Source organism: Daucus carota, chromosome 4, assembly GCF_001625215.2.
Source record: "Daucus carota subsp. sativus chromosome 4, DH1 v3.0, whole genome shotgun sequence".
Classification (NCBI taxonomy): domain Eukaryota; kingdom Viridiplantae; phylum Streptophyta; class Magnoliopsida; order Apiales; family Apiaceae; genus Daucus; species Daucus carota.
In genome coordinates this window covers 3258289-3273910 of record NC_030384.2, presented here as the reverse complement: position 1 = coordinate 3273910, position 15622 = coordinate 3258289, and the positions used below count along the sequence as shown (strand labels likewise).

Genomic DNA, 15622 nt, shown 5'->3' with positions numbered 1-15622 from the left:
GACCGAGGTGAAGCGCAGCTCAATTGAATAATCTTCACAATAATTCTTAAACTCAGCATTGTTGAACTGGGTCCCATTGTCTGTCACCATGATTCGCGGTATTCCATACCTGCAGATAATATTTTCCCATACAAACTGAGCAACTTGCTTGGTGGTTATCTTGGCCAGTGGTTTGGCCTCGATCCACTTAGTAAAATAATCAATCGCTACCAACAGAAACTTCCTTTGCGCACTAGCAAGTGGAAAAGGTCCAAGGATATCCATTCCCCACATGGCAAAAGGGATAGGTGTGTTGATAGTCGTCAACATCTCCGGGGGCTGTCGTACTATCGGTGCGAACCTTTGACACCGATCACACCTTTTCACATATTCTTGGGCCTGCTTAAGCATATCGGGCCAATAAAATCCAAGACGGGTTATTTTATGAGCCAATGCCCTTCCTCCAAGGTGTTGGCCACATACTCCTTCGTGAACTTCCCTAAGAGCTTCTCGTGCCTCATCAGGCCTTAGACATCTCAAATAGGGAATTACAAACGATTTCCGATATAAGATCCCTTCAATGAGGACGTATTTGAGGGCCCTTACCTGTAACTTCCGTGCATCATCAGCGTTGGTTGGTAGATGACCACTTTTAAGATACAACTTGATTTCATCCATCCAGGTGGCTCCCGTGTCAATTGGAGCAACCAACTTAGCATCGATGCTTGGGGTTCTCATAACCTGATAATAAACACTTCCCGAGCATACCTCATCATCAGAGGAAGCAAATTGAGACAATGCATCAGCTTTAGTGTTCTCCTCTCTTGGCACATATTCTACAATGCACTCTTCAAATAATGTCATTTGAGTCTTAACAATCCTCAGGTATCTGAGCATCGTATCTTCCCGAGCTTCAAACTCGTCATTTACTTGGAAAACTACAAGCTTTGAGTCGCCACAGACCTTCAAATTCTTTACCCTCAGGGTTCTGGCTAATCCAAGCCCAGCTATTAAAGCCTCGTATTCAGCCTCGTTGTTGGTAGTTGGGAAGTCCAACTTGATAGCGTATTCCACAGTAAAGCCATCGGGGCTTTGGAGCACGAGTCCTGCACCACTACCTTTTGTTTTTGAAGCCCAGTCAAAAAATAGCAACCAGTATTCTTTAGGTTTCTCTTCCTTGGTGGGCTCTTCTACCTTGTCTTCCTGCCCCCCGACTTCCTTGTTGTTAATGGTACATTCGACGAGGAAGTCAGCTAAAGCCTGTGCTTTAATCGCCGTTCGAGGCTTGTATCGGATATCAAACTCCCCGAGCTCAATTGCCCACTTGATTAATCTTCCACTAGCCTTCGGGCTATATATGACATTACGGAGAGGCTGGTCTGTCAAGACTTCTATTTTATGAGATTGAAAATAGGGTCTTAACTTCCTTGAGGCCGTAATCATGGCCAAGGCAAATTTTTCGATCACCGAGTAATTGAGCTCTGCTCCATGCAAAACTTTGCTCACGTAGTACACTGGTTTTTGAATTTTCAACTCCTCTCGAACTAATACAGCACTCAGTGCTTGTTCTGAAACAGCTAGATATACATACAAGGTCTCACCATCAATGGGCTTTGATAGGAGAGGTGGCTCTGCCATGTACTTCTTCAGTTCCTCAAAAGCTACTTGGCTCTCTTCTGTCCACTCGAAATTCTTAACCTTTTTCAGGGCTTTGAAGAAGGGTAAACATTTGTCTCCTGACTTGGATACAAATCTTCCCAGGGCCGCAATCCTTCCTGTCAACTTCTGTACATCCCTTACACTCTTGGGAGGTTCCATATCGAGGATAGCTTTTATTTTGTCAGGGTTGGCCTCAATACCACGTTTGGAGACCATTAAACCAAGAAACTTCCCGGAACCAACCCCAAAGGCACACTTGGCCGGGTTTAACATCATCTTATGCGTCCTCAGGACTTCAAAAGCTTCTTTCAAATGTTCAAGGTGATCCGATTTATTTAAACTTTTCACCAGCATATCATCAACGTATACTTCCATAGTTTTGCCTATCAGATGTTTGAACATCTTATTTGCTAGGCGTTGGTATGTGGCTCCTGCGTTCTTAAGTCCAAATGCCATAACCAAATAACAAAATACACCAAAGTCTGTAATGAATGATACCTTGGGGACGTCGTCTTTGTCCATCAGGATCTGATTATATCCACTGAATCCGTCCATGAAGCTTAGCATCTCATGGCCAGCAGTGGCGTCTATCAGTGTGTCTATTCTTGGAAGAGGGAAACAATCCTTAGGGCAAGCATCATTCAGATCAGTGAAGTCTACACACATCCTCCACTTTCCATTTGCCTTTTTGACCATGACAGGGTTTGCTAACCATTCTGGAAATTGAATTTCCTCAATAAATCCGGCTTCCAACAACTTATCTACCTCCTGTTTAATGGCTTCCTGCCTCTCGGGGGCGAAATTCCTCTTCTTTTACTTAATCGGTTTCCTATCAGGACTCACATTCAACTTATGAGTCATGAACAAGGGATCAATGCCTGGCATGTCAGCCGCTGTCCAAGCAAAAACATCACGATTGTTCCTCAAGAACCTCACTAGTTCTTGCTTCAAGTCTTCCTGAAGTAAGGCTCCAACATAAGTAACCTTTTCGAGTTCCTCAGTATACAATGGGATTGGAATCAAGTCTTCGGCGGGCTTGCCTCTCCTTTCTTCCTCTTCTCGGACATCGAGGTCCTCTATGGGTAGTACTTGCCCCCCAGTTCCTCCGGATCTCAACGCTCCGATGTAACAACTTCGGGCCATTTTCTGATCTCCCAACTCCTCTCCAATTCCGTTCCTAGTTGGGAATTTAATCTTCATGTGGTAAGTGGACGGGATTGCCTTAAAAGCTTGTATCCCCGTCCTCCCAAGGATGGCATTATAGGTCGACGAGGCTTTAACAACCAAGAAATTTATCATACATGTGGCTTGTCTAGGTTCGGTACCCATAGTTACAGGGAGTTGGATCATGCCTTCAATCTTGGTTTCCACATTGTTGAAGCCATATATAGGCATATCCGAGGGTGTTAGTTGAGTATCAGAGTATCCCATCTTTTCATAGGCATCATAGAACAAGATATCCACCGAGGCTCCATTATCAATGAGCACTCTTTTTACGGACGAGTTTCCAATCACTGGTGTAATTACTAAGGGGTCATCATGGGGGAACTTTACCTTCTCGAGGTCGACGTTATCGAAGGCCATTGCATAGTCAATTTTTGCCCGCTTTGGGGGTTCTCCAACTATACTCATTACTTCCCTTGCATAAGCTTTCCTTGAGTTACTTGAGGTTCCGGCAGCTGTAGGCCCTCCGGAGATCACGTTAATCACAGGCCCTCGAGGCTGGGTTCTCTTATCATCATTGTCTCTTCCACGGCTGTCATTGTCCCGATAACTTTTGTCTCCATCCTTAGTGAACTTGGACAACTTGCCTCTTCAGATCAAGAATTCAATTTCATCTTTCAGCTGCCGACAATCATCAGTTTTATGCCCCGTATCTTTGTGGAATCGACAATACAAATCCTTGTTTCGTTTCTCGGGGTCGGTCCTTATGGGCTTCGGCCATCGGACACTCTCATCCTTTTCGATCTCCATTAGGATTTGACTTCTCGGGGCGTTGAGCCTAGCATATTCAGTGAACCTTGGTCCTACCTTCTTTTTAGCAGGCGACTTCTCATCATTATCCTTTTTGGCATATTTGTTCTCAGCGTTATACTCGGCATCATTCCCACGTTTCTTAAAGTTAGTGTTCGGCCCTTGGTTACTCTGGGATTTCCTTAGGCTTTCCTCTGCCTTAATATACTTCCCGGCTCTCTCTTGTAAGTCATTCATATTATCAGGGGCTCTTTTGGCTAGAGAACGGCGAAAATTGTCATCAGTGGTACCTTGCTGGAGTGCAATCATGGCTACCTTCTGATCTAGGTCTGGGACCTTCAAGGCTTCTTTGGTAAAACGATTCATATACTCCCGGAGTGATTCATTCTTACCTTGATGCAAATTCATTAGAGAGGCAGAGCTCTTAGCATGGGTTTTGCTTCCAACAAATTGCCCTATGAAAGCCCTGCTCAAATCAGCAAAACAAGAGATAGAATTAGGGGGAAGGCGACTATACCAATGTTGGGCCATCCCACTCAAGGTTTGAGGAAAAGCACGGCACTTGATCGCTTTAGTGACGGGTTGGAGTAACAGAGCGTTCATGAAGGTCCGAACATGATTAGCGGGATCACCCGTGCCATCGTAAGCTTTAATGGTTGGAAGCTTAAATTTTCGGCAAATTCTCGCACCCATGATTTCTTGCGTAAAAGGGGGAACGGGGTTATCGGCATCGCCTGCTGGTAACAAGTGAATCTGATTCATGACAGTCTGACGAGGGTTTTCATCCCTTGGTTCCGGAGGCGGTAACCTTGCCTGGTCCCTCTTTAATCGTGCAATTTCCTCCTCATAAGCACGGATTCGATCCTCATAGGCTTGGTTCGTTGCTCCTCAGGGCTCATTAGCCTCCTGCCTATGGCGGCGTCGACGGTGTCGAGTATGATCGGTATCTCTTCTCCTTCGAGGGGGGGGTTATCATGCTCTTGCTCCAATTCGGAGGAGTCGTAATCAGTTATGTGCACATAATCATCACCCGTGCCTCCACGAGTGGTTGGTGTGACAGTTGTGTAATGCGTGCCGGCGTCGGTGATGGTTGCAATTACTCGAGTTATAGGGGGCAGCGAGCCAAAAGTCAGGGGAGCGGTAGTTTGAGCAATGGTTGTACCGAGCGGGAGGGAGGTAGTTACAGGGGTTGATTCAGTCGAGACTCCGGCGGTGGTTCGACTGTGTGGAATATGGATTTCAGAACGTGGTCCGGTTGGATTCGTCATGGTTGTTGTCGGATTCCCACAGACGGCGCCAAATGTTATTGAACAGAAAACAAAGGGTGTGAGCGATTCGTGCTTTGGACTGGTCTCGGTGCGAGATGCCTACGTATCTTCTGCTAGGAGAAGAATCAAGTCCAAAACGTAGTTCTAGTTATGAGGGGTAGAGCCCTTTATATAGGCGCTTCGGAGTCAGAAGTTGGATGGGAGTATGATCCCACATTCCAGACTTCGTATCGAAGTATGCTTCGGAGTAACAGATAAGAAAGAACTCTTATCTTGCCAAGAACTCCGTGACGTTTATCTACGAGAGTTAGTTGTATCGTAGGACTTAGTTTCGTAGCTGGACTTTTGTATGGGCCTCGTGCCCATCCAAGTCTTTTTTACGGCCCATATATACCTGGTTCAGAGCGCCATTGGGCCAAGGCGGGATTCCTTATAATTAAACTGGCTACGTGGACCCCTATCGGATCGGGTCGTAATATCAAGTAATCCAACCCCTATCAGGCACGTATATTCATTAACTAGGGCACGTTATTTCAGCAAATTAGGGCTCGTACAATCAACCTACCTGGGGCACGTAATTTCTATAACATGGGCACGCACATCCAACATTTAGAGCAAATTAAATAAAAAACGTAGGCAAAAGTGGAAAAAGGTTAGGGCAATTCATTCACCCAATTCAACGCTTCACTTTTAGATTTCAAATTCAAAAGGGAAACACTGCGATTTAATTTCAACGCAATTCAATTTCAACCGAAAATGGCAGAACGAAGCAAGAAATACCAAAATGGGTGGACATTATTCTTGTGAGTTTCCATTTCTTGAGTTTCCATTTCTTGTGATGTGATTACTTAAAACTCATATATGTGAACATGTTACCTTTTCTCAGAAATGATTACATCCGAGGATTAAAAGAAGGTTTAGAAGAAGTTGAAGTCTTGGATTTAATGGAAGTCACCGAAGATGCCAAAGAGATGTGGGATAGTGGTGAATACAAAGATGACTATAACCAAAGAGCTAAAGAAAAACGCGATGAATATAATAGGGAGGCTGCGGAGAGGGGGGTCAAGAAGGAGAAGAAGCCGCACCATCAGTTGCGGATTAAAACAAGATGCAGCCCAATGAAAATTTGGGAAATAATGGAAGCTATAAAAGATAATGGTGAAAAGAAGAGGGCAGTTGAAGAAATGGGGTTTGGAGCCCTTAAAAATATTCCAAATATGAAGTTGGCTCATAAACTTATAGAGAAACTTTTGCATAAGTTTGATACTACCTCGTGCCCTCTTTTCGGGGTAGAAGTCAGTGTTGAAGTTGTTGGAAAGCTGTTGGGAATCCCATCGAAGGGAAAAGCAATTCCTCAATCTAACTCCATCACTAAAAGTAATGAACTGGGGGCGAAATATAAGAACAAAACACTCTCACAGTTGGGAGATGACATGAAAAATATGGAGCGAATTGATAAGATTAAGGAGGCGTTTTTGCTGTATATTTTGGGTCACTTTTTGTGTCCGATTGTGAAGAATCAACCTTCTCAAGAGCTTTACAAGGCCCTTACAATTGTATCTGATGCTACACAATACAATTGGGCCAAATATGTTCTTGACCATCTCATTGAGGGTATCAAGAAATTTCAAAAAGGAAAGTCAACAACCGGTTGCATTTATTTGTTGATGGTGAGTTTAATTACTTTTTGCAATTAATTATAACTCATATGCTCTTATATAGGCTAAGCTCATATCTGTTTTATATTTGTAGAATTGTCTGTTTCCTTATGTAAATACTTATGTGAATAATTATTGGTTTAATTTCAGGTGTTCCAACTCAACCAAATATATTCACTGTCCGCTGATGGTGATAAAACATTAAGGCACAAATGGACAATGGATCTTGCGGGACCATGAAGATAGAATAGCTAGATTGGAGGCGACAATTGCCTCATCGCAGCCACACCCTGCCTCCCCAAAATAGTACTAGCCATATATATATATATATATATATATATATATATATATATATATATATATATATATATATATATATATTTTACTAGCCTTAATTTTGATTACCATTATTTTAAAATAAATATGCAGGGACACGGCATATAAAGTCCGGAAGTGTCTTGCTCCTGAATCCTATATCAATGATGATGTTATTTACACATACATAAGGTAGTATAAGGTTTCTTCATGGATTTCTTTGTTTTTATTTGTGCTCTACTAGGTACCATGTTGAGATTGCTATACAATGAAAAGACTCCACTCTATATAGCTTTAGATGTCGATTTTTTGTTTTGCACTAATTCCCGGTATCTTTCTTTGGTATCTTTCTTTATAGCTATCTGAAGAGGACAATATCTTTAGAAGATTTTCTTTTTATGGACAATTTTTTCTACCCAAAGCTGGTTGAAGTAATGAAAGAGGTAAAGATATTCTTGCATAACCTTACGTATGTATATATATTATATTATTTTTGGTAAAAGGTAACTTTAATATCCAGTTTGGCTTTCCTTATTTACAACTTATACGTTACTTATTTCGGAATTTTTTTTGTATTCACATACTATTTTTGTAAAAAAAATATGTATGGACGTCTAAGATTCGTTATTTTGTAAAAATAAGTTACTTATTTCAGTAAAAAGTACAGTTTGACGTACTTTTTTCAAAAATAACTAACTTATTTCTGACAAATAAGAAATAAGTTATTTTTATTAAACTATGTAGTTTGGTTTAAAATTTCTGTAAGATTTGATTAGATACTGAAGGAATAACTTGGCTTAGTTGATTTTGTAGCAGGGGTCGGAGAAAAATTTAGCCAGGAAATTTAAGACATTGTGGAAGACAAACATATTTAAGTATTCATACATGCTTATTCCAATTTTCGAGGAGTAAGTTTTCAAAGCTAATTTTCACGATATTTATGCAACTTAAGAAAATTTTAATCTTAACTAGAAGTTCTATTATTTTTCCCCATACCCAATAAAAGGAAGTGTTAAAATTTTCTAACTTTCTTGTTTTTGTTTTTGTATTATACAGAAAACATTGGAGCTTGGTAATTATCTGCTTTCTTGCCGAGGAAGAAGGCGTGAGTCCAATGTTGCTTCATTTGGATTCGTATGAATATCACCAGGCTACAAAAATTTCTGAACCAATTAAATGGTAAGAATGGTGAGACCCCTCGCCAACTAAAGTGTATTTTTCACTAATTTGCTTTCTTTACAAGAAATAAGTTAATCTGTTTGTAGGTTTTTGAAACAAAAGTGGAACAACCTAAAAGGAGAAAGTTCAGATTTTCCAACCGTTGACACAAAAACAGTTGAGGTTCCTCAACAAACAAACGATTACGATTGTGGTCTGTTTGTTATGTATTTCATGAAGTTGTTTCTTAAACAAGCTCCAAAAAGATTCAAGATTCAAAATTTGGAAATGGTACTCTCTCTCTCTATTTTCGGGGCCTTATGTACACATGACATACTTTACAAACTTATGTATATGAGATTCTTAAATTTTGGAGTCCTGGCGCAAATTTTGTTTGCCTATAGTCAGGGCCACCCCAATTTCTGAGTTTCATACACAAAATAGCAAAAACAAAATGTCTGATGATCATATAAACAACCACAGAATTAGTACGGATAGTGTAATTTTTTGAAGGGAAGTGTGGAGATAAAGCATTGGAACTCTTTGGTTTAAAGTTTTAGAGTCAAGACTAATTCATGGACATGAATACTTGCATGTGATAGACAGAAATCAACTTATCAAAGCTTTTGAAACAGTCTGCACAAGCTTCCAAAATCTACGCTTCACCCACCTAAGCTAGATAGCCAAGAATAACATGTGTAAACAGTGTCAAAATCAACGTATTGCGAGGGGCAAGAAATTCCTCAAAGTGGAATTCTTTTGGTTTGTTGTATGAATAATAGTTTGGGATATACATACAGTTTGTTGTATGTACCATTTTGTTTTCCTAAATAGGTTTTCCTAAATAGGTTTGCATATTAGTTTACTTTGTGGAAATAGAATGCAGGTGGTTATATATGAACTGTGAACTGTGATTGGTTTTGAACTGTGTAAACACTACTAGAATTACTGCCTACGACATCGGTGCTCAGACATCGGTTGGTCAGACGACCGATGTGCATACTGTTTAAGACATCAGTTTTTTTTTAAACGATGTCATCGTGAAATTTAGACATCGGTAGTGAAAATAACCGACGTCATAATTATTTTTAAAAAATGAGAATAGTCAATTAGACATCGGTTGAAAAAATAATCGTTGTGGAGTTTTCTTAGACATCGGTTAAATTATTAACCGTTGTTAAATAATATTTTTAAAATGTTTAAAAAACAACAGCTACTCCTATGCCCACATTTTACTTCCCACACTTAACAAAAATAATTTCCCGGCCTTCTTTTCCCTCCCGACACTTAAACAAAATATCCCCCTCCCTCCCTACACATTCATTCTCCCTCCTCCCCCGACACATTCATACTCCCTCCTCCCCCGACGTACACATTCAATCTCCCTCCTTCATCCCACCTCACTCCGTCACGCCGCCGCCGCATCTCTGGTGTCACACCTTCGCCTCTGAAAATTAGGGTTCCAATTGAACCCCAAATTAGATGAAGCACCAAATTGGGGCTTCGAGAAACCACTTTTCTTGACCTGAAGCACCAATTTCTTGGTTTATCTCTCTCTAATTAGGTTTATATCTTTTGGGTTTTGTTTTCACTAATTTTTGGGTTTTTCGTATTTGAACAGATCTGGAGATTTGGAGGCTTGAAGAGCTTGAAGAGTTTACAATACTGAGCTTGAAGAGATTGAAGAACCTTTCCTAGTACTAGGAGTAGTGGATCATTTCCTGCTGTACCGAAGGAAAAGAAAGAACCTTTGCACTCTGCTGCACCTGCGCCTACTAAACATCACCATGCTGTTGCTCAACCTCAAATGCCAAGAAAAGACATTCCGGAGATGCTGGACGAGGTTTGTTTCGATGTGTTTGAACTGCTTTTGGTTGGATGTAATTGCGGTTGCATATGATAGAATTTGGTAGCTAGGTATCAAGTTGTTTGGATTTTGGAATTGGAGAAGTGGATATATATATATATATATATATATATGGTTGTTTTTCGGATCTGTTGGATGTATGTATGGCTTTTTTACATTTTGATTTGGTATATTTGGGTTTCATGCAAAAACAGGGGTGCTCATTTTAATTCCATTCAAAACAGATATCGATTACTAGCTTGTACATAAAAACTGATGTTAAAGACCTTGAATTTACAACATTTTAATGGAGCATAACCGATGTCTAAAAACTGTATAGACATCAGGTAAATATTATCTGCTAGAAAACTAAAAACCGATGTTAGAACAATCGTTTAACAATGGTTAAAGACATATAGCTGATGTCTTATTACGTTTTTGACATTGTATTAAAAAAAGACCGATTTTAAATAAACAAATAGACATCGTTTTTTATCTAATTCACGATGTTAAAGACTATAAATTACTTGTGTTTGATATGTTTTACAAGGCCTAATTTACCTAATATTAATCTTGAAGTAGTTAATTTTATAACGAAAATGGGATCTTAGACATCAGGTACACCCAGAAGCGCTGTGTAAGCCAAGTTTAGACATCGGGTTTTAGCCGATGTCTTTGCACGAGTACCTTTAACATCACACGCGAAGACATCGGTCGAATTTTAGATAGACATCGGGTTTTAGCCGATGTCTAAGGCCTTTTTTCTAGTAGTGAAATATGATTGGTTTGCATATTAGTTTCCAATATGTAAAATATGTAATGCTTATATTATATGAATACCAGCTTATTTTGCACAGTTACTTACTATTATTTATTTTAATATAAATTATAATTTAGATAGATTTGTTGTGCATTTTGAAAAAAAAAAGTGATTTTTGTATTACATACAAAATCAAATAATTCAGAAATGAAAAACTTAATATAAAAATAATATAAAATAATTATAAGAATAATGTTTGGATAGATAGATTATACCCGTGATAAGATTATGAATATTTTAAACATAATAAATAATTTTTTAAACACTAATACTCATATATCATTTTAAATGCAATATTGTAAAAATTGATGATTAATATTAATTTATAAATAAATGGAAGCATGCTTAATGAGAAGGACAATCAAATACATTACTAAATAACTTAATTAATTTAAAAATTTTACATAACCTCTAACCCTCCCTTTCTCTAAGGGCCGATAATCATTAATTCTTCCCCTAACAATCGTTCCCTCCTCTAAGCGTGGATAATCATACATTCTTTCCCTCAAATTCTTCCCCTCCTCTAAGCGCGGAAAACCACACATTCTTTCCCCAACAGGCAATGTAACTCTCTTATCAAACAATCCACGTTCAACATAACAAGTTGTGATAGGATCACCGCCTCTCCGTCGCCACTCCAACTCTCTTTCCTCCCACATCTCTCTCCTCACTTCCGCCTCCAATTCCCGCCTCCTGGCTAGTGCTTCCTCCTCTAAAATCGCTCTCTGAATCCTCTCCTTCTCCAACTGTGTCTCCAACATTGCTTCCCGACTCCCAACAAAGTGATTGTAATGGCCAGCATTGTAACCCTCAACATCACCTGACAAATATGACCGATCAGCAATTTAATAAGATAATTGTAACAATATAAGTACATGCAGTTACAAATAACTATACCGACATTGATTTGGTAGTTGAGTGAAATAAGTTTAATTTGAGGACTGAGAACCACTTGATCTTCGCTCATAGAAACCTCGAAACACAACATCCTCTACATCACCTGTCAAATATGACCGACCAGCAATTTAATAAGATAATTGTAACAATATAAGTACATGCAGTTACAAATAACTATACAGACATTGATTTGGTAGTTGAGTGAAATAAGTATAATTTAAGGACTGAAAACCACTTGATCTTCGCTCATAGAAACCTCGAAACACAACATCCATGTCTACCTGGGAGAGATTATTAACTAATGGATTAAGTAATAATTATCTAATGATTTTCTGACAAAGATACAATATGAGTGAGAGAGAGAGAGCCTATTCTGGTATCAGGTATGGGTTTTTGATACCCTAGGGGGAGGTGGGTATTAGAGAATGGTATCGGGAATCAACCTTATTTCTATCATTTCATAACTTAAAATGGTTAATATTATATTTTTTCATCTCACATAAATTAAATCTCAATAAATTAATAATTTTAATTAATTAATAATTTTTTTATATTAACGTAATAAAATTAGTGTAAATATTATCTCGATAAATTAATAAATTTATCGAGATTTTACAGTATTTTTTTATTTTAATTTTATTGTAAATGAAGAATATACACATATAAAATTAGATGAAAGGCAAAAAAAAAAGTTAATGATGAAAATTTTGTTATCTGAATCCAGAATTAGATATATATGATGTTTAAATTTTTATATATAATTTTAATGTTTTTCTATAACATATACTAGTATTTATGTGTGCATATTAATTAAATAATATATTTATACAAATTTGATATAATATTTAAAATATCATTTGATTGTATATTTTAAAAATAATAAAATTAGATTGAAAATATAAATAATTATCGTCAATAAATGTAAAAAAAATTCGAAAAATTCGATATTCGTCCGAAATATCCGTATTTGTATTTGAGAAAAAACGGATATTATCTATATCCGAAATAAGGTATATATTATCTGAATCTGAATCCGACAATTTCGAATACGGATACGGATATAGACAGACCCGTATCCGAATAATCTGTTTGACAATCCTAATATTAATTTATAATATAATATTTGTGAAAATAAAAAATTATATGAGTAATAAAATTTTTAATATAAGAATAATTGTTGTGGTGTTATGTTATCCAAATTTTCTGAACTTTTATCAAATATAGGTTATATATGGTAAATTTTTATTTATAAATGTGTATATATAATTTTTATTCTCACAAGTCTCATAAAAAGGTTATTTTTTATGTATGAATTACGTATTATTATTTCAAAAAATTTAAAATAAATAAAATATTTTTGTATTTTCGTAAAAAAGTTAAAGGAAAAAAACGTAAAAACAATTACACCATGTACCTAAACAAATAAAATTCATATAAAACCATACTCAAAGAAAGGATTTTAAGAAGGTACCCATTTTTTAATTATTATTATTCATTTATTCTGTAAATATCTAAAATAATAAAAAATAAAGAAAATTGGGAAATCAAAATTACAACAATAATAATGGAGTCGTAACGACCCGTGTAGAATGTTAGAGGACCCCGTGTTCGAAATTATATTAATTTTCATTTCTCTCATTTATTAAATATTATTATTCATTTATTCCATAAGTGTCAATATTTAATAATAAAAATAAAGAAAAATGAAAAATCAAAATTATGACAATAATAACGCAGTCGTAAAGACCCGTATATAGTGTTAGTGGGGCCCGTGTTTGAAATTAATATAATTATCATTTTCCCATTTTTTAATTGTTTTTATTCATTTATTCCGTAAATATTCATATTTAATAATAAAAAATAAAGAATAATGGAAAATCAAAATTACAACAATAATAATGGAGTCAACGACCCATATAGAATGTTACAATTTCCATCAACTAAGTTAAAGACATTGAAATTGAAGCAATTGAAAAGGGGATAATTATCTGTACATAAAATAATTTAATGGGTCATCAAGAAATAGCAAGATAACACACACTCACAAAGAAGCAAAAACCAATGTAAAACTATCACATAGAATATATAATAATTCTTTGAAGACTTTCATCAAACACTTAATATAACAAATATATTATTTATCATCAACCAAGATATTCACTTACAAGAAAAGATTAAACAAAATTGGAAACCAGGGGAAAAATTAATAGACGCGAATCCTATGCTTCCACTTAACATATCTAAAAGAAGAAATTCCCTGGTATAAAATTTCCTAATCTAAATACTCAAACTAACTACACCAGCAAGGCAAAAAGCTCAAAACTTTATATACCCAAGTACTCAAAATATCATCTAATCCCAGACAGAACTCGTTTCAGTTAAGATCCTATCCCTGTTATCACTCCAAACTACCCAAAGAGGCCAATTACGTTAACAGAATGAGGTAAGTGCTAAGGACTTAAGGATTGATAATAATCACAAATACAATCATTTACATCTACATATACATACCAAATATCATATACACAATCAATTAAATAGAGAGAGGGAGACGGAGAGGTGCAGAGCGAGGGAAAGGAGTTCAAAACTCAAATATTCTCTGAAATTTATCTCGAACATTCTTCCATTTCTCAATTTGATGTAATTTAAATAAATAATATATATATATATATATATATATATATATATATATATATATATATATATATATATATATAGTTAAGTTCAGTGGAGTCCACTTTTTTGTGGAGTCCTGGAGTCCACATATGTTCCGCAATCTAAATTAAGCATAATATAATATTTTATAAATTATGTTTTATGAAAATTGACTATTTTCATCATAAATCTTTAAATTATACATATTTTGCTAGTAAAATCATAACAAAACATATTGTTCTGCAATACATGTTCATTGTGCAGAACATTTATGTTTATTTTGCAGAACATACATAATTTTGATGATTTTCAATGAATTAGTTGTTTTCACAGAGTATATATTGCAAAACAACACGTTTTATAAATTTTTGATTATAAAATATGTTCTATTTTGCTAAATTACCCGAAAATCAGCAATTTAATATGTATAATATTTATTTATGTATAATATATAATATATAAAATATAATAAATAAACTTCAGGTATTTCTCGGGTTTCGCGTTCGGCTCGAATTTTGATCGGGTTTCTCTTTCTCTTTTTTTTTCTAAAGATGGTGATGTGGTGGTTTTAATTGCAACTGTAATATTGAGTGTTTTATTATTTTAAGTTTAATAGATATAAATCAAAAATTATTTAAATTTTAGTAATTTTATTTGTAATTAATTTAATAGACGTTGAAAAATTGTTTGTCAGGTCGATAATTTTCCTCTAACAAATTAAATTATGCACTAACATTAGATTATGTAGTGAATTGTACCATGATTTGAGTAAGTGACCAATTTGAGTTCATTTTGAATTCAGTGACCATCTTGATATATTGAGCCGACTTAAGTGACCATCCAGATAATTAACCCTTACATATAATGAAATTACCAACACACACTTTTGATCTTTAATATCTTTAATTTTATATTAGTATTAAATATAAAAACTTTATTATATTAAAGCACTCATAAATACAAATCCAAGATGACTCATGACTATATTTAGTCTTATAAATTAGGCGTAAATTAGTAATTTGTCTCGTATCACGAACAATCCGATATATGAAACGAAAACGTAAATTGAGACGGAGGGAGTACTATATTTTTATATACTCGGGAAGAAACGATGACATGCAACGATTTGACATCCGCTCAGAGGACACGGCTCAATGAGAACTGCTAATACACCTTTTTATCTTCTTTTCACTTTCTCTCTTACTTCATCTCTTTTATATCTGGGTTTCGGGTTTGGGTTTCTCCGACTGTGTTTCCATTAATTAGTAATGGGTATTTTGGTTTTAGCGATTTTTCTTTGTGTCTTTCCGGTTATAATCGTTCTTGCAGTGTGTGTTAGAAGGCCCGTATTCCAAGATTATCAGCCCCGCGAGCACTCGCCACAACCACCATC

General features: G+C 36.1%; 2 protein-coding genes across 2 annotated transcripts; one reads left to right on the top strand and one right to left on the bottom strand.

Moving 5' to 3' along the window:
- Window positions 1-2451: 2451 nt before the first annotated feature.
- On the bottom strand, window positions 2452-4020 carry LOC135152114 (uncharacterized). The gene is made up of 2 exons (XM_064091950.1): window positions 3536-4020; window positions 2452-3451 (listed from the first exon to the last, which is right to left on the bottom strand). Exons 1-2 carry the CDS (start codon window positions 4018-4020, stop codon window positions 2452-2454), a joined length of 1485 nt encoding a protein of 494 aa, XP_063948020.1.
- A 3635-nt stretch (window positions 4021-7655) lies between these two features.
- On the top strand, window positions 7656-8760 carry LOC135151919 (ubiquitin-like-specific protease 1C). The gene is made up of 4 exons (XM_064091024.1): window positions 7656-7761; window positions 7910-8032; window positions 8119-8302; window positions 8614-8760. Exons 1-4 carry the CDS (start codon window positions 7739-7741, stop codon window positions 8683-8685), a joined length of 402 nt encoding a protein of 133 aa, XP_063947094.1. The 5' UTR covers window positions 7656-7738; the 3' UTR covers window positions 8686-8760.
- The last annotated feature ends 6862 nt before the right edge of the window (window positions 8761-15622 follow it).